Source organism: Neopsephotus bourkii, unplaced genomic scaffold (genome assembly GCF_033783945.1).
Source record: "Neopsephotus bourkii isolate Nb327-2 ecotype Australia unplaced genomic scaffold, CSIRO-AGI_Nbou_v1 NB_1615, whole genome shotgun sequence".
Lineage (NCBI taxonomy): Eukaryota > Metazoa > Chordata > Aves > Psittaciformes > Psittacidae > Neopsephotus > Neopsephotus bourkii.
Window position 1 is genome coordinate 5,226,159 of NW_026902090.1, and position 19,728 is coordinate 5,245,886.

At 40.9% G+C, this 19,728-nt stretch overlaps 1 protein-coding gene across 5 annotated transcripts in view; it reads left to right on the top strand.

Annotated features, from left to right (window-relative positions):
• RBM20 (RNA binding motif protein 20) overlaps positions 1–19,728 on the top strand; it is a 112,069-nt gene that overhangs the window by 17,899 nt on the left and 74,442 nt on the right. The window contains exon 1 of one of the 5 annotated variants that reach the window (XM_061372650.1): positions 5,721–5,749. The exons of 3 other annotated variants lie outside the window; for them this stretch is intronic. In XM_061372650.1, the coding sequence (XP_061228634.1) occupies positions 5,736–5,749 (14 nt within the window). In that variant the 5' untranslated portion in view covers positions 5,721–5,735. Of the gene's footprint in view, positions 1–5,720; positions 5,750–15,806; positions 15,836–19,728 lie in introns of those variants that run through there. One more of the 5 variants, XM_061372649.1, reaches the window with a different exon arrangement.

The following is a 19,728-nucleotide window of genomic DNA, read 5'->3' on the forward strand; positions in this document are numbered from 1 at the left end:
CCAGCCCTAGTCTCCTCTTATCTTTCAAACTCTTCCATTAACACGTCTTAACATTCACACTCTTGCTATCCATGTGCTCTGCGCCATCCATTTGTGCCCCACTCATGGCACATTCTTGTAAGGTCACCTACAGCTTTCCGCTGTCCTGCCAACAGGCAACCAAACATTGGGCTCTTTTCTTTATTCACTGCTTTATTCAAGGTCGCTATTCTATCCTGCAGCAATACCTTCTCCTGATGGTACAGGCAGGGCTTACTCTTTTGCTGCTATCTTTCTGTTGACTCTCTTTGGGATGGCCCAAGAGGTTTGCCTTGGGTTACTCTGACATGCATTACACTTAGGAAAGTGCCCTTGGTATGTCTAGAGGTGAACATGTTTATAGGTAGTGCAGAACAATAGTGGTTGCCTGGAATGGTGTTCATTGATTCCTCTTTGGCAGCATGGGCAAACAGGTCATGGGTGAAGTGATGTAAACAATACAAGTTCTGTGGTACAGTATCCGAGTCAACTCTTGTGTTCTCTGCATGGCTTTGGATATTATTCGAGTATGCCTTCTCTTTTCCAGCTCCTGGAGAAGTAAAAAGTGCTCACTAACTGCTTCAAATTTGACAATAAAATTTAAGTTAATCACATATCAGTATATCTTTAGTAGATCAGACTTCTAAAAGGTGAAGGCTCATTGCTGTTCAACCTAGGTTTTGTAGGTTTTCTGCATTGCAAAGTATTAAAGGACTGAATTTCCTTCCAGAAAAAGGGGTAAAATGGAAATTTGCAAGGGCTAGAAGTGACCTAATAATTTTGTTTAGACGGTTAAAATATATCTGTGTAAAGCAACACATTTTACATATTGCATGTTTAAGTTAGGTGGCCAAGCCAGTTTGCTTGTCAGTGGTATGTGACTTAGCTTCCTCTTAGGATATAATGTATATACTATGACACTGATCTTGCAAACCCTTATTCATGCATGTGAGGACTATTTATGTAAGGCTTTAGGGGATCAGTTCCTATCATCTAAGTGTGCAAGGCTTTACGACTCTTTGCTGCGTGGGTTTGTTTGTTGTTTTTTGCCAGGTCACTGGGAATCCTGCAGGGAAATGTTAAGATCAGTAACTGCTGACTGGAGAGACCTGGTACAGTAAAAGCCAAAGAAAACAATAGAGAGTTGCCTGTGTTCCAGCATTGAAGCTACTCTTCTAAAAGAGAGCATGGAGTTTTGCAGGGAGGAATAGGGATCCATGCTCCTTCGTGCCTCTTAATAGTGTATTTAAGCCTCGCTAGCTACAGGAATTTTCAGAGTCGGAGGTAGAGAGGGGTTTACAAAGAGCCCATCAGCTCCTGTGCACAGCACTGTGCCTGCAGATGACTGTTGCAGATGTCTTCCAGTGTATGCTGACCGTTTGGGAGGAAAAAAGCACAGTCTTAACTTCTAAGTTGGCCACTTGCTTTGTTTTCTGTGTAAATTCACAGGGTTTTTGTTTGGTTGTTTTTTTACATTTGCTGCAGGTTTTTTAATGGAATAATGTGAAAATAAGAGATACAATTTTGCAGCGTTTCCCTTTATATACTAAGCAGCTTTTATAAATCTTATAAAGTTCTTGTTTTATCCTAATCCATATAGCAAGGACATAAAATAGCAGCAACTAACTCTCTGGATTGCCGGCATGATTTCTGCAGGGAATCTGCTCTAAACTACAAGACAGCCATTTGTAGCCTCATCTGTACCACACTCTGCCTCTTCCTGTGCGTTTTGGTAGTACTTGCACTGCTTGCTTTGTAATCTCCTCTCACTTTCTAGAAATAAGACCCTTTTCCACAAAGAGAAACACGCAGAAGAGAAACTCCCCACACGTTTCATATTGATCTGTTCAGCATGATAGATTTTTCTTCTGCATGTCCTCCTTTGAAGCATTAAAACCTACTGTTCTGCTTTGGTGCTTCTACAGTTTCAAGCTGTATTATGTGAAAGTTGGTAGCGGCGTTCCAAAGCTGAGGACTTGATTGGCAAGTTTTAGCTGTGCGTAAATTTTCACAGCTGATCCATAAATCCCCGACAGACCATTAGGAGCTTCAGAGCAGCTCTGGCAGGCTCCCCTACAATAATTGTAGTTTTAAGTTTGTTATATTTAGTTTTCTCACCTCTTAGCTGGATGCCGGGGGACCTCGCTAGCAGCAAACCAGCTCTGTATCTCCTTTTTCCTCCTCGTTGGCAGTCAATAGGAGTAGCTTGGCATGGCAGGAAGGCTTGCTTGTTGAGTCCCAGTGGACAAGGCTGGGGCTGTCCAAGGGTGTCATTTGTGACAAACGGACCCCAGGTCTAGGGTTAGACATTTCAGTAACTCGAGCAGTGCATCATTTCTTGCCCCCCGCCTCCAGCCTTTGCTCTTAAGAAATCAGAGAATCGTCAAGGGAGCCAGAAAGAAAATGCTTCTTCAAGCTGCAACAAGGCAGAGCTGTATATAACTGTGTGAGACAGAGGCAGCTCTTAATTTAAATTCCCTGAGGTAATTGCACTTATTTATCTGGAGGAAAGCTGGCTGAGTGACCACTGCCCTAAGAGCAGAACTGCACGGATGGCAGTGGTGAGCACAGCAGGCGTGTCAGCATGTGCTGGGAACGTTGCTGGAGCCCCTGGAAGCCTGGCTGCAAGACCGCATCCCCTTTAGCTCACTGCACTGTACACATGCAATAAAACCAGTTGCTATAGTGACTACACTGCATCTTTGATAAGCCCTGGAGAACACTTCTTGTATACTGGGACCCTACCAGACAGCCCAATAAAGCCAGAGGAGATGTTCCTGTTGTTCCCTGAATGTGGATCCTGCTGGATGGGCGCTGGAAGTAAACTCAGACTTGGCTGCTTTTTTGAGCAATTAATGAGTATTTTGTATGTTTCCTTCTTAAATCTGAACTGCTTTGCCAATGATGTATTACCACTGGTGGAGCCTGGTATATTACCTTGTTGAAAGGACCAGGGGACTCTGTAGGAAGAAAGGGTGTGTCTGCATGGTAAACTCTTCCAAAAGGGTATTTTTCCCCTTTCTAGAAGAGGCAAAGAGAAATTGAATATCTTTATCCTTTGCAAATAGAACCAGCCCCTCATGCTTATAACCCGTGAATGATTTCCTCACACAGGAGTGTGATAGAGAAGCATTACCTGAGCTGTTATGAAAAGGAAAGCAAGAAGAATTGGTGGTCTTTTAATTGAATTTTCTCTTCTAAGAGCAAGAAAAGCAGAAATTTCATTCCTATTAAAAGCTCCTTCAAGTAAAAAGCCCTTCATGTGAAGGTTTTAATTTAGGAGGATCAGAAGCTTTGTTGATTAGGGTCTTCTTAGGATAAGGATATAGTAAGCAACTATAAATAGTGATACAGTGAGTGATGATCTCACCCTACAAACTTTGTGTTGAACTTAAGCAGGAGAAAATAAGAATATCAGCTGACAACTGTCTTGCAAGGAAAGGCATTTCTGATTGAAACAGAGGGTTCTTCAGTAAAAGAAACAGAATTGGTCATCTCTTCAATCTTTAGTTTCAAGTGCTTTAAGTTTGTTTGATGCAAGAAGTCAAGTGGAAGGTGTCGTTACTGTGGTGGGAATAGAGTGCTGTTGATGCCCAGGCCAGTTTTGGTATCTGACGCTCAAAAGTAGAAATGCTGGGGTGATAAGGGTAAATGAGCTAATTACATGTGTACAAACGAAACACAGAGCATGCTTCAGCTGGAAGAAAAGGCGATCCCTGTCATCTGCTTATCATAATGGGTAAAAGTTTTCAGAGTAGTATGGAACTTTTAACATGAATTGGGATTGGGGTAGGATTGTGGGAAAAAAAAATACAGTGGTTAAAAATACAAAACTTAGTTAAGAAACAAAAGGTGTCAGTGGTGTCAGAGGTTGTCAGTGGTGTCAGAGGTGTCAGTGATGTCAGAGGTTGGACGAGGCCTTGGGTGATATGGTTTAGAGCGAGCTGTCCCTGCCCATGGCAGGGGGGTTGGAACTTGATGATCTTAAGGTCCTTTCCAACCGTAACTATTCTATGATTCTATGTGGGTGTAAGCAAACTACATCTATCTTCCTAGGATCATCTGTGTGAGTGTTGTGCTCTGTTTTATGTCCTCAAGAACTGAATGGATGAGAAGCAAGTCACCCAGAGGACAGCATGGACTTCCTATGCTCTTGGTCAAACAGTTCACCCTGGTAGTGGGCTATAGATAAGAATGGCAGGGCATCCTCACCTAGTAATTGCTGACCAGCTGGCTTCTAATGCAAACTTCCACTAACTCACATTTGGCATCCTTGGCAAATAAAAATGCAAATGCTTATTTGCTGGAGCTGCTGGAGTGAATTAGTGACTAGTATTTACACATGTGAGAAGCTTGCAGGGGGAGCCTAAGGTGAATCCAGAATGTGACTGTGGAAGTCAAGGGGGAGTTTAGGCCGCTTGATTTCACCGCAGAGTTAACTCAGGCCCCTGCCAAGGTTTTAACCACTACCATCCATCAAACAAAATTAGGTAAAAAGGTGCTTTTGAAACAGTTGAGGATTCTGGGGAGAGTCTGACCTTCACTTGGATAGCTGATGCTTTGGGAAAAATATGTTGGAAAAATAACCTGCATGTGGTTATCCTCCTTTTCCACCATTCCCTGAAGGACAGAAAGAACTCCATGTGGTGCTGTTGAGCAGGAGGGGCTTTAGCCTTGCTCCGCTCTGAGAATTTGATAGACTGAAATGGTGTTGAATGGGCTGGGAGCTGTCATAAAATCATAGGATAGTTAGGGCTGGAAAGGACCTTAAAATCATCAAGTTCCAACCCCCCTGCCATGGGAGGGGTACCTCGCACTAAACCATGTCAACCAAGGCCTCGTCCAACCTGTCCTTACTTCAGTTAGGTTAATCAGAGACAAGGTGAAGTGTGTGAGGCAGCCATTCCCAGAAGAATAATCAACCTTTGTGTATGTGGGGAAAAGCCAATGTACTTCTCTCCAGCTTCTCTGGGAGAGTCTGGGCATTGTGCTGGTGTTAAGTCGAATATCTTACATGGGTATTTTTCCATGCTTTCTCTATGTAGTCTTGGTCTAGCTGGCATCAATGTTTTTGTTCCCAGCTATTAATAAAAATGGGAATGAGGTTCAGCTTATCTCGAGGTGCAGACTCAGTCGTTTGCTTTTTCCTCCTCATGAGAGGGAAAGCGGCTTGTTTACAGCTTTAGTAATTGCAAGAGGTGAATGATGGGAAAGCTCAGTATCTTTTCCTGTGTGGATGTTATTTACCTGTGCAGTGGCTGGGAGGTTCTGTATATGTCTTTGGGAGTACAAGTGATTTGAAGCAGCAAACTGGGATTTTTTTCCTGGTTGAAAGGGTGCCTAGACTTATCTAGGGCTACAGCAGGGTATTAATAGAACATACTGCGTTTCCTCTGCAAAAAAATACGAAGGGCACTTTGCTGAGAAAAAAATCCTGCTGTGCCTTTATGTCTTTGGGACCAGCTTATCACCCAGCTAAAATTAAAAGGTGAAGTCAGGCAGTTCTTGCTCTCTATTTTTAAACTGCTTCAGCATCTGAATGTGAGTGTGAAATCTTTCTTTAGGCCTCTCTTAACTTAATTACCTACTTATTTAGAATATTCTCTTCTCAGATTGCTGAACTCCGTATTCATCTTTCCTGTGGATGCACATTAGTTACTCGGTGTTTGTTTAACTGGTTGTGTGCTTAATTTGCAGTTCTGTAGTTATTTACAGTGATGGAAGCCTCGTGGTAAGTGTTTAAAATCTATTTTGATCTGTTGAAGAATTAGCAAGTAGGGGATGTTCTTGTCTGTCTGCTCAGTGCTTTTCTTCTGGAAAATGTCACAAGGAATCCCGCTTTTAAAAGCAAAACAGAAACCAAACCAAATCCAAATCAGTAAAAAGAATTAAAACAAATACTTTTTATTTGATCTTAATAATAGAAAATGATGTAACAACAGAAAATGTTTTGTTACACTCTCGTTTACTGAAGTGTTTTGTTCTGTGCAGGATTATTCCTATTTTATTTTGTTTCCGTGCCTTCTGTTTGGGTGGAAGGGGTGATGTGGGCACAGCACAGGGGGTGCAGTGGAACTGCTTATAAGCCATAGATTTGTCCCTTTATTCTACTGATGTGCATATACTGAATTCTTCTTCCTGCATTTTGGTGAATCTATGAAAAATCCCTGTCAACCACCTTTGAAATTACATTGAGTCCTCCTTGCTTGCATAGTGAAATGTTTTCCAGTCTCTTAGTTTCTTAGCCTGCAGAGGGTGTTCTTTCCTCCTTCAAACCGTCATCTCCCAGCGCAGTGCCCATCACTGCCTGATCACACTGCGCTGAGAACTCAGTGCTGCATCCAGAGGCAGGAAAGGAAAAGGGTGTCTGTCCTCTATGACATCTGTCCATCGATTCCTTTGACTCTCAGCTGAAGCACAGGCTGTGGGACTTCTTCCCCACTGATCCCTTTCACAGTGAAGACACTCATGAGACAATGAGTGCATCCTCTGCATCCTCTTTTGGCACTGGCTGTTGATCCTAAACATACTACAAAGTGTTCTGTTCCTTCTCGGTGTTTTCCTGCTTCCTTTGCTTTTGTCAGTGGGAGCAGCCGTAATACTGGAGATCTTGGGAGAGTCTTCCCTGCAGTTTCCCATGCCTGGTCAAGCAGTGATCAGGCTCCACTGTGCTGGGTTGTGTTTTGCCAGGTACCTGAAGCTGGGTGAGTTGGTAAGCTTTGAAAGCCTTCAAATGCGCTTGGAGTGTGCATGTGGAATTCTGTATGCAGTCCTAGCTTTGACAGCTGGATGAGTAATCCAGTTGTCTTTAGGGTGGCTGGTACCTGGTGATGGCAGTGAGTGTGGTTATATCTCCCCAGGGAGATCCCACGTGCTCTTGATCCGACTGTTATACTTCACATACATCCCTCCCCCCCCTTACCAGGAATACCAGAGATCTCATAGGTTTGGGTGTTAGATGACAACACATTCATATTGCTGGTGAGAAACATGTTGCTATTCATGGTGTTTAGTGGCAGTATAGTTAGATAGCTAGACAGTGATGTTAAGTAACAAACCTGGGCTGCAGACTTTTGGACACATCTCCCCGTGCCAATCTTAGTGCCTGGAACAGTTTGCCCATTAATTTGTTCCAAGCTTCCACCCCCTTCTTGCCCTCTCCAGAAAACCTTTGGCAAACCATCTCTGCTGTAAACCCTCCTGCCTTGATTGGCCACTGCCCTTTGTTGATGCTGGCCTGTCCTGTTCCCCTTGACTTCAGGTTGAAAACTTGTCAGCACAGAGGTTTTTATGTCTTGTAAAGAAGTGCACAAACCCCTTCTTCTTTCAGAGATGAAAAGTTGCATTTTAAGACTCTAAATATGGACAGGATGTTCATCTAGGTAATGGGCTTTTCTTGTATGGCTAATTATGTTCATAGATTTTCTTTTCTTCAACCAGAGACTGCACTTCAGTATTAGAAATGCAGTACCCACAGAACTTCTGCTGCTGTCATTTTCGTCTGCATCTTCTGCTGCTTTTTAGCTTTTAAATCTGATTGGTTTTGTAAGTTTGTATTTGTAAATGAACATAGATACTGTGTGCTAGTGAAACATGTTTGACAAAAGCATCTTGACAAAATCAGTGGGGTTTTAACCTTGTTCACATGCTTGTGTGCTTGAAATGGAGCCTGGAGAATTTGTCCTCTGCAATCTTACATTATGTTTTGGCTGGTGGAAATGAAGCACCTGACAGCATTAAGCTATCAGAAGGATTTCCAGTCATGGGCAAGCAGCCATTCTGCATACATTAATCCATGGCAGGAGATTTGGACAGCTCTTGATTTACTAGCGCTCATCTGGTCAGTGTAAGCTGGAGATCAGCACAGCGGTTACCTTTAACATTGACTGAACAGTACTGAAAGGGAAAGGAGAATTTTATGGGTATGGTGCAAATCTAGCAGAATTGCCAATTGTACTTCTGTGTAATCCTATCGGTGCATTTCTCAAGGTGGCCAAAGGAACTGTTTTATAAGTGCTATACTTGTTTAAAACTCTTGCCAGCTTTGTCTCATTATAAAGCAGACGCTTTAAATTCCCTAACGTCCTTTTCTGTAGATTGGATTAAATAATGGGAGAACTAGGAACTGCATCTGGGCTTTAGCAGCTTGAACATTCGCATATTGGTTTGAATGCTGCAGAGTTTGCATGAATGGATTTATTTGCCGAGATAAACACATGGATTTAAAACTAGACTATACAAATTCTTATGTTTTCTTCATATTGTGGCTTTGAATAGTTTTAATAGTAGACTTTATCTGAAGAATTTGAAGCATCCTCATTTTTATTTCCAAACCGGTACATAGAATCATAGAATCACAGAATGGTTTGGGTTGGAAAGGACCTTAAGATCATCCAGTTCCAACCCCCCTGCCATTGGCAGGGACACCTCACACTAAACTATGTCACCCAAGTCTCTCTCCAGCCTGGCCTTGAACACCGCCAGGGATGGAGGATTCACAACCTCCCTGGGCAACCCATTCCAGTGCCTCACCACCCTCACAGTAAAGAACTTCCTCCTTATATCCAATCTGAACTTTCCCTGTTTAAGTTTTAACCCGTTACCCCTTGTCCTATCACTACAGTCCCTAGTGAAGTGTCCCTCCCCACCATCCTTGTAGGCCCCCTTCATGAAATGTATTTATTTAGGTAGGGAATAAACTAAAAAGACAGGTCGTAAAGCGGTGTTCACTAAAACATAAAAGTAATACAAAGATTTCTGTATGTGATCTGATATCAAAACCAGAGGAAATAGCCGTCTTGTGTAGCATAACAGGTGGAATAAGAAACATCTCTCTCAATATTAGTAATAAAGATGTATGTATTGTATCAATGTTTTTATGCGTGCATGGGGTTTTCGGTATGTCTGTATTTACACACTTACATACAGTTTTAGATTATTCACACTTATATATAGTTTTACTTAATTTAGAGACCATTCACAATTTTAGCTATTAATATTGACAACTTTTCCCACCATCCAAATGCTCCGTTGTGGTCTCCCAGACAGCTGTTGTGTCCACCAGAAAGACCCGTTCTCCTTTTAGCAGGGAATTGTGTAAAAATAGGACTAGCACAATGATGTATGTGACAATCTATTTTGTTCTAAAGGTCCATTGGTTTCTTACCACATTTCTGGGGCTGTCTGGATCAAAGCATTGATATGATGGAAACTGTCTTTATATTCCCAGGGCATGATTTTAAAAACAACCAAACAGACCTGAAGTGTTTGAAATCCAACCCAATGCTTTGGCTGAGATTTCAGATTATTTCATGGGCTGTGGCACGCCCTAACTTTTACAGAAGCTTCTATAAGATACTCCTTCTATAGGCTTTACCACACTTGTAATAGATTTGTGATGAGGTTAGCCTGATGCGATTTCTTCTGAGGGTTGAGGATTGTGGGAGCTGAGAATGAGTGTGTATGTATGTAAGCATATTAGTGTCTATGTACACATGGAATCATAGAGTTGTTAGGGTTGGAAAGGACATTAAGATCATCTATTTCCAACCTCCCTCTTGTACATATGTTTTCTTGAGCTGTGGATAATAACCCAGTTGCGTATCTCCTCAGGGATACTGAGTATTTGAAAGTAAGATGGGGATGGCTGCCTGGGAAAGCCAGTCCGGAGGTTTCATTTGCTGAGCTCTCTGCAGGTTGCCCTGTCAAAAAATAACACAAGGAGCACAGTGGGATATATCAGCCCAGGGCTATCTGTAAAGGGGATCTACAGTGAAACTGAACGGCTGTGTGGTGTTGACCCTGTTGGCTTTCAGCCATGGACCAGGTTTCACACAAACGGATCTAAGTGCTGTTGTATAAACTTTGCTTCGCGTGTCAGAAGTGGTGCTAGTCCCTTGCTGGCAAGGAGCATGTCCAGCTTCTTCTGCAGTGAAAGCAAGCCCTGTGGCACATGCATCATGGGCCAGAAATAAGACAGGATCCTCATGGGAAAAGTGGGTGATACTAAAGGCAACTGTGACTATACAAAACGCAGTATTTGGCTGCTGAATTGTTCTCGGTGCATTCTTTGGGCAGCATTTCTCTTCAGAAGCTGACCATGAGCAGTATTTTCTGCCCCTGCCCTCACAGGAATACCATATAACACAGGAATAACATATAGACCCCATGACTGCAGTGGTTCTGCCCGCTGCCAGCCTCTTCCACCCCATTCACTGAGCTGTTTGGGGCAGTGACCTTAAATTTCTGTGTTGCTGCTGTCAAATGCCAAATCACACTCCCGAATCTCACTGCATACCTAGCAGAAGTTGCTAACCAGTCACTGGGAAGTCTTCAAATCACCTTGCTGGCTCTAGAGAGCTGTATCCTAGTGTAGTTTCTCGGAGCTAACTAATCCACCAGAAGACAATTTATCAGTGGAGATTTGCACTGGTGTGTAAATCAGTTAAGGATATAAGCTGAGCTTCAGATTTGTACTCAGGTATGTTTTTTATTAAACACAATACCCTACTTAGGGTTTCAGTAACATATTTTACAAATCACCGTTCAGATGCTCTTTCTGGAGCTTGAATGGTTACGTTATAAATGAAGAACAGATTCAGGAGGCTTCACAGTATTAGTGATTACCTTGTAATGTTTTCCAGATGGCAGAACGTGATGTATTCCATACTGCCCAGTTTGTTTCACTGCACTCTATGCTCCCTCATCCTCAGTAACCTCCAAAGAGACTTCAAGAAGCTCATCAGGCTGTTACGACAATAGCTGGTTAATCCACACGTTCTTTTATTGCATTGTGGAAACTGCAGATTAGAAATCACTTGGTGAATACAGAAAGATTGGTTGGTACTCCGAGCTCTGCAACTCGGATTAGCTTATTCACCCAAATGTAGTTTGAGATAAATGTCACTTTACTCAGGGCTGTGATGTAGTTTACATCTGCTCAGTTGTAAGTTTCTCCAGCAGCACTGGGCAACGTTGATTGCTTTTCTATGGAGAAGTGATGGGGATGTTTGTTTGTTGTTGCTTGTGTTGTTGTGAAGTAAAACTGCAGCACTAGCATCACTGGTTGTGTGGGCACGGTGGCTAAGGTCACAGTAATTGCAGCTTGCAGTTGCTCATAATTCTGCCAGAGTTCGTGCAATAATGTTGTTTACTAACTGGAGCTTTTATTAGGCTGACAGACCATCATTTGAAAGGCAAACCCATCAAATTTAAGTAGGCACTTAGCTCAGGATTTTCTCAGCATTAATTGAAGGCGCCAGGGGTACTGCGCTGGGACAGGTGCAGTCTTGCTGTGCAGAGGCAGGATTTGAGGAGTACATGGAGAATGAAAGCTCCCAGTGCATCCTGACATCCAGCCGTGTATGGTTTCTTGCTTGAACACACATCGAAAAAGGCTGCAGGGGAGATTAGGGCTGGGGAAGGAGGTTTCAGTCTACTGGCAATTATCTTGTAGAGTAGGCACTTCTTTGGGTTATCCTACCCCCACAATAATGGGCTGGAGAGAAAAATAACAAGAGAGGCATAAATACATGGTATTAACTAGCTTCTGGAAAGGAGGAGAAAATGTCTTGAAGTGGGTTTAGTATCTTGTGATTGTCTCATCATTCATGGAGCAGCTGCCCCTAGGTTGCCAGTGGTAGGACACAGACTACTGGGCTGGTTGATCTGATCTGCCTTGGCACTTCCTGCCCTGTCTGTGTGCGTTTGGATGAGGAAGGTTGGAACAGGAGCTGGGAAACACTGTAAAGAAGAGCAGTTTCCAACACAGTTGTCATTTTGAGAGTTGTGCCATGTTTGCCTGTGTTGCTGTTTCACCCAGTGACTTCTTCATCTGGTTTCTATCATGCATGGCATTGCCTGGCTGGTAGCTGTTGTTGTTTTTCCTTTATCATGTGTGGGGAATTCCACAGTTCAGTGTCAAAACATCCCCTGGTAGAGGAGGCTGGAAGAGGAGAGGTTTACATGATGCACATGTCTCATTTTACAGTTTCCTGATGATCTTCAGTTTGGCTGCTTGGAGGGAGCATTTGTGGTTCATAGTCACTCAGTCCTGGCTTGTTTATTGACTCAAGCTGTCTGTGCTCACTGCGGTATTGCTGGTGATTAATGGGTTTTGCCGTTCTGATTTCTACAGCTTGTCCTGGGAAACAAAATTAATGACAGTGGCTTTTGGAAATTGAGGAGTAGCAGAGACCTAATTGCATTTTCATTAAATACTCATCCAAGTCCAGGGAAGGGCTGTGATGCTCCGTTTTACACAGCCTCTTTGCCTCTTTCTCTGTGTCTTTTGCAAAGAGTACGTGCAAAATGGGATCACCAGTGGAATAAGGGCTGGGAGAGAGGACAGAGGAGGGCTAAAAGTCCTGACAGGATGGTGTTTTCATGCCTTTCCACTACAGCTCTTCTCCCTATCTTCCCGTATTCCTTAGCAGCTTTTCCATCAGGTTTTGTGCTACACAAAACCTTTCCAGTCATCCTGATGCCCTGTCATGTCCTGATCTGCCAGATCCCTGGTTTCTTCTCCACAAAACGTTCACTGGTTTTAACTGCTTTTGTGGAAGAATTGCCTGCTTCTTCCTCAACAGCTAAACCTTGTGTATAAAAGCACAGAGAAGAAATACCCATTGCTTTTTCCCATTGGCAAGAAATGCCACATAGAATCACAGCAGAGTGACACCTGGAAAGGTTTTTGTTCAGATATCCAGCCCACGGACCTGGTTTAAGATGGTGGGAATGGAATTGCACCATTTATTTGTGTGAGAGAGACCAGAGATGGTCAGAGGTGATAGAAATAGAAAACTTTGTGTTCTGGAAATGTAACATTTATCAAAGGCCGGGAGGTGCTCCATTAACAGCGCCTTTCTGGCACTACGGGGTCTGTACTCCAAAAACGTTTGACTTTGTGGACGGATGGAGCAACCGTAAAAGACATTACCTTCCTGGGGAGGAGTAGGGAGCCCTGTCCTGTATTTTAAAGAGACTATAAACCAAGTCTAACTCCTATCTCGAAGGGCAGAGTGCTGCTGTAAGCATAGATTTTGTGTCGGCTCAGCACACAGAGCGTAGCTCTCGTAGCCGTAAGCACGAAAGATCAGGGTTGCATTTAGCCTGTAAAAAGCAACTCCGTGATATAAGTCATAGAAACTTGAGAAATTTGTGAAGATATTTTGAGTTTCGTTTTGATACATTGGGACAGCTTTTACAATTCCATCGCTGTTTAAAGCGGTGCTGCCAGGGGGGAAGTCAGTTCATTGAAATACAGGGTCTGAAAAGATTTTCCTTGTCTTATGCTTTTTGTGAATGTACAGGCACCTTCTAATTTTAAGAGGAAGAAGTTGTCTGTAAGTGTAAAAGCTGTCTGTCTAGAAGTGCATTCTGTTTGCACTTTATGGCTGAAATACTTCCGTGTCACTTTTCAGTTGCAGTGGTACAAGATCATTTTAACAGTAATAAGTTAAAAAACGATTCAGAGACAAGTAAGATTTTTTGCAAATACTCCTTTAAAATTCTTAATTTTAAACTTTTCCTGCTGGGATTAACATTTTTCTTTCTACCTCAGCCCCCAATTTCTAATTAGTCCCAATTAGGCAATTTTTGTTCATGAGTAGTGTGGTACCATATTTTGTTGTTGTTTCCTAGGAGCTGTGTTTATCTGAACCAGCAATGTCAGAATTTAGTGTTTGTAGGAAAGCTACAGAGCAAACCATAAACCACTTCAGCATAAATCACTTCTTTTAGTCTTTAAATGTCAGGTTGTGCGTATTCAATTACCCTTTTTCTGTTTGAAGGTGGAGGTTTTATGAAGCAGCCGCACGGCACAGTCTGGTCAGTCTTTTGTTCCACTTAGAGAAAACAGAGCAATTTTGGCAGGAAATGTAGAACCAGGATATCAAACGGTATTGCTAATTTCACCCCACTGAGAATAGATAAGCTGATAACCATGCAGGCGTCTTGTTCTGTGCAGAGACTCTTGGGGGTCAGTTAAGGGGGTGCGATGGAACACCCCAGTGTGGATGGGACAAGCAAAATGAATAATCACTGCAGTGAATCAATGAGTCAACAATAATGTTCTGTGCCACATCAGACAATTTTACTGTAATTACATATTTCCTGGTTAGATAACGTTAAACAAAAGTTGTCTCACATTTGTTTATATTACAGCTCATTCTTGCTCAGTGTATCAGTGAAGTTCTGTTCTCAAAGGTGATTGCAAAAATGCCCCATTGTTGTCATTATTCTCTAGACAATTTGAGTACAGAAACATAAATCGTTAGCTCAAAAAGCTATTACTTTCTGAGAGATACTGGCTAATTCTTACTTTAAATTGTTTCACATTCTTGTATATATGTTGTGCAGAAGGAAAATGCATGGTTTTGTCTGTGTTCTATTAGGAAGATTTTATAATTGAGAAAACTGTCTTCCAAAAAGCAGGAGTTAATTTTTCTGGCAGAGGAAGTTCGTTTGGGGCTAGAATCCCGGATTGGACTGGCAGATCAAATTCTTTATCGCTTCTAAACTAAACATATATAGTGTGAAAGCTATTTAGAGATGTCTGAATCTCCATGGTGCTATTTTGAATGATTTTTCAGAGCACATATAGCAAAAACCTTGAAATTTTTCTTACGTGCAATGATTTTTGTATATTTTCTTAATCACACTTGGAAATAACTACTTTGTTTAATTATGTGACTACAAATCTTTTAAATGAGAAGCAGTGCACATTCAGGAACAAATTTCAGGTACTAATGCTAATTTCATTTGGTTTAGTAGGGATATTTGTCTTGTTCTGGACACTGATACTTTATCAAATGTGACCGGTTAAGTACTACCCAATAATACCTGTCCTTTCACTTACTATATACAGATGATTCCCCCTCCTCGATTGAAATTTCTGTCCTCTGCAACTGTTCAAATCCCACTATACCTGAAGGTTTGGAAAGTCAAACACTAATTATTTTCTAAAGCTTTCTTTTAAATATCAGGGCTATTGATAAAGTTTTCTTTTAGTAAAAATGCTGAGTAAAACGCAAATGGAAGATTATTTTCTTGTAGAACATTAAAAATCACTTTTCTGTACTTCTTACAGTGAAAACGTCTTCATGCAACAGTGTGACTTAGTCACGATGCAGAATTCCTAAGCTATTACAGCTTTGAGAGGTGTTTTTAAAACTTGGTTTCTGATCTTGAATTTTGAAAACACAGAAATTCACGTTATTTTATAGTTTTGAAAGAATCTCTCAGCTCTCGGTTTATAGAGTCTGGAATATCCTGGTTTTAAATAGAAGCAGATTTTCCTTTAAAGAAAAAAAAGCTTTGTTCTGCTGGTTTGCAAAGGAACCTGCGTGTCTCAGCTAAAACATGCGCCCCATTTTTATTGATTTCTAATATCTCAGAAACTGGTTTATTTAATGTTGTCATGATGTTATAAAACCGTGCAGTGGTGAAAGTGTGGGTCCGATACCTGCCCATTCGAAATAGATCAAATGAGTTGATTAATAACGTCTAGTGGAACCTGGCAGATGATCCTGTCCCTGCGTGTGTGTGATCATTAATCTCCGTACTGTAACGTAACATTAACTTAACAGGCTGTCGTGGCCTTAAGTTCTGTTTCAAGCACCCTGTTCCCTTTCAAAAGATGAACCTTCCATAGGCCAGTGCTTATCTGCGTGGCTTCCCTGCTGGCTGAGGTTTCTGTGGGCAGTGTGTGCAGTTGAACCTTGCTTGCTTATGTGCTAAGCAAGAACATGGGGAATTACTGATTTATTTTTTTTGGTAAGAGGAAGAGCTCAAAAGCAAAGATAATGAATCAGAAAAGGTAGTGTATCCATTTAACTTGATGATACCTGTTTGTTATAATGACTTAGAATAACATTTAATAGTTAATGGTATTTCTTTCCTAGGTCCATGAAAAGGAAGACAACATAGGGTCTCTTACTGCTTTGCGTGCCTATGCGATCTTCTTGTTAGAAGCATTTGTGCCTCCAATGTGTAGTATCATTGTGTTGATTAGCAAAGGCAGACGAAGGTCTGTGTTTTAAATCTTATTGTGAATGGGGTGGCGGTGGCGTTTGTGAAGACGACAGCTACTTCTATTGAAAGCATAATGCACAGACACAAGAGAAGGGTCTTCAAGGATAGTAGCTGTTTTTCTTAATTGATCCTGTTGCCATTGACAAACACACTTTGCCTCAATCACAGTTCAGAGCTGTTCCCAAATGAGTTACAGCAGATACTACTACCGTTATATATGAAGTGCTTAATGTGGTTTGCAAAACAACTAACAATGAGATAACAGTGGAAATGTTCTCTGCTGCTTTCAGATGCAGACAGTCTATTTTTGACCTGGAGACCTATATCAAGCTCTGGATTTTGTCAGGTCAGGGGGTGGGCATCAAAGACCTTATCTCTTTCTTTCCTATTTTGACAACGTATCCTTATCCTTCCAGGGTCCTGGGGTGACTGCTTGATAGGGCTGGTATTTCAATCACCTAGATAGGGGAAGTCATGAACCTTTTCTATTTTTAAGGATACTCATTAAAGTTTCTAGCAAGGCTCAGTGAGCCGCAGGGGTGCAGGGTGAGAGTGGGGGAGACCGCTGCTACTGAGCCCAGGGCCATAGAAAAGTATGTTGCCTTCAACAGTGCTTTGTTAAACGGAGCTGTGTTAAAAGCATAAACTAGTGTTACATAAGCAAAAACAATTTGGAAGTATTAATTATATTATTATACACTTCAGTTATTTAATTGGTTTTGTTTAATAGGTGCACTTTCAGGAAATGCGCATTTTTCTGGTGCATTTGGGGAATTTTCAATTGAATATTTTGCTTGTTTGTTTTTAAGGAGGACCACAGGAACTACACAGTGTTAAGCAAAAGCTATTTTTGTGCTTTCTAAAAGATTTACAGTTCGATATGAATATTAAGTTAGCTAAACTCAATTATATACCTTCATAAAGGCAAGGAATTGAAGGAATCTTCAAAATAGCAAATAGAAGGAACATTAAATTCTGTGCAAACCATTAGAACACGTAGAGTGCTTGGTCCATGTTGGAGTCTGGTAGTAGCCAGATTGACTCACATTATGTTAAATGGGTTTTTTTTTGTTTAACCATTTTGTATCTTGGCTCGACATCGCTCCCGTGCCCCAAATTCTTGGACCCTGCAAGTGCTGAAAAGCAGAGCAGTTTAAACTGCTTTTTAGTACCTGCAAAGTTACTGCCCTGTCTCTGTTGGTGGGTTCACAATGAAGAATTACATAACTAAGAAACTAGCTGTTTTCATTGCCTTTATTTATGATGGGATGTAAAACTACAACAAAATATTGTAACCAAAGTGTAGCTGTGAGCATTTAAGAAATCTGAAGTTATAAATAATGCACAGTTTTCTGGAAGAAATGATGAATTATCTACTCAAAAGAAAAAAATCTCGTAAGAGGTTGTGCATAACTTACCATTATAACAGTATCATTATGGATAAATACTGGTGGTTTTGGCAAAATGATAGTTTCTTCTCTGTTTTCAGTCTCTCATATCATAACTCTACTGAAGGGGAAGGGGCAAAGAGAAAGAGAAGGAACAATTTACTCAGTATAGGCATTTAAGTGATAAATGGTTCCCTGTCTAAAGGCATATTTGTAAAATTTAAGCAGGAATTGGAAGGAGGAAGTGTAAATGCATGAATTTTTGTGCTAACAAAAATGAATGCTCTTTCTTTTAGTCAGGTTGTATAAAAACGTGCTTATTAATAACCATTTAGTTGCCTCTGTCTCTTCGACTTAACCAGACCATGAAAAATGTATTGCAGGAAAATATTTTCCTTAGGGAAAATATGGAGTTTTCTCTCTTCACAGTGGTTACTGAGAGTCTTTTGTGCCGTTTGTTTGCATGCCTACTGACATGAACAGTTGTCATGTAATCGGCAATGGTGGTGAATTATACCTGAAAACAACATTCAGGTCACAAATAATATGTATTTGAATTTGTGTTAAAGAAGCCTGTCGAAAACTAGTATTTAACACCTGCATCTATATAATCTTATTAGGCAATGGATGCAAATCTCTGTATGAGGAGGAAATGCTGCTTTGAACAAAGAAAAACTAATTCTTTCATCTTCCCATATAAATTCTTAATCAGAGAGAGCGTGGTCATTGCAGTGACAGTTCACACAGTCCAGTAACTCATTTGTAAGGTCTTCCCTGGACATCTTCACTGTGCTAACTGCTGTATGTCTAAATGTTCGTTATCTGCTATATTAGTCTCATGGGGTTTTGTGTGAACTGATTTAAAATGACTGGAAAGAGTTTTATGAAATCTGACTAATGCTAATCTGACTAGGAATATTTCTGTGATGAATGGGAAGAAGTGCTACATGTTGGTATTGAGTAAGATTAAAAAGTAGAAGAGCTGAACAGATATTCCTTGGTATTGTACTTCTTATTTCTATCAGAATAATTTCTCAGTTACAGTCTCAGGTGAAAAACAGGAATTAACTTACACCACAGAATAAATCATAGTTTAATGATGCCTTTTTTTCCTGTAGTGACAAAGATCTTCATATTCTTTCAGAAATATTGACAGTGGATAGTCCTTATTATGGATTTGATAAATTCTTTCTGTTGCAGTCATTCCCATGAGTGTCACTGCTGTGTTAAATACATGTGCTCATAGTTGTTGTGTTAACTAAAAAATCCAAAGTCACTCTTTGTCCTAGGAGTTCGTAATTCCAGATACATAGACATGTTAAAGTCTTCTATAAAAATTATAAATTTAGCTGCTCTGAAGGAGGATCCTGTGGATTTTATGTGTAGATTAATCCTCAGTTACTCCTAGTACGTAGATATGGAAATGTTTACCTGTTAAAAATTATACAATCTGTTTTACAGTTAATTGTGGTTTCTGGTTAGAGGTCTATACAGCTGCCATATGGAAGTGTTTATCTTTTTTAGTTTCATTCACCTGTCTTGAAACTGTCACAAAAAGAAAGGGAAAAAGCTTAGAGAGGAAAAAAAGAAGGAAAAAGGACTACAGTACAGAATGAGCTGCTTTGGTCCCAACCAGATCCACTCAATCTCTCCAGTTAGAGAGTTGGGATTTCTTCTTTAATCCATTGATGTTCAAGGATTAAAAAAGCCCAAATGTTCTACCTGGTAGTAGAAATGTCTTAACATCTGCAACGTGTTGGTATTTCCTATGCTAATATTTGTCATGGGGACTTTCTAAATTTCCCCAAACCCAGCTTGCAGACTCTTCACGTATCAAACAGGTAATACAGGTCAATCCTGAACATTATAGATTGCTTCAGTTGTATTTTGCTGTCCTTTCACTTGGAGTTTTCCAAACCAGCGACACGTATTTTTCTACTTGTGTTTTAGCTGGATTGAGAGCTATGGAAATTGCTTTTCAGCGGATTTTATTGCTGATCTTCAATATGGTTTGAGTATAACGTTTCCCAGTAAATGGAGCAGCAAAGAAAATACAATAATCTCATTGCTGATGCAGTGTGTTGTATGTCCGAAGATTGGAGTAGCTAAACCACGAGCTAAACTCTTCAGCAGTGGCAGTGACGTGGTGCATACAGCGCTGAAAGCAAACCTGTGAACGAGCTTAAGCTGCAGATTACTCATTTGCACAATATATCAGGAAGGAATTATCTTCCTTAAGAATAATTAGCTCTGGAACAGTTCTTTACATGTATGTTTTTACTCAGTGCCT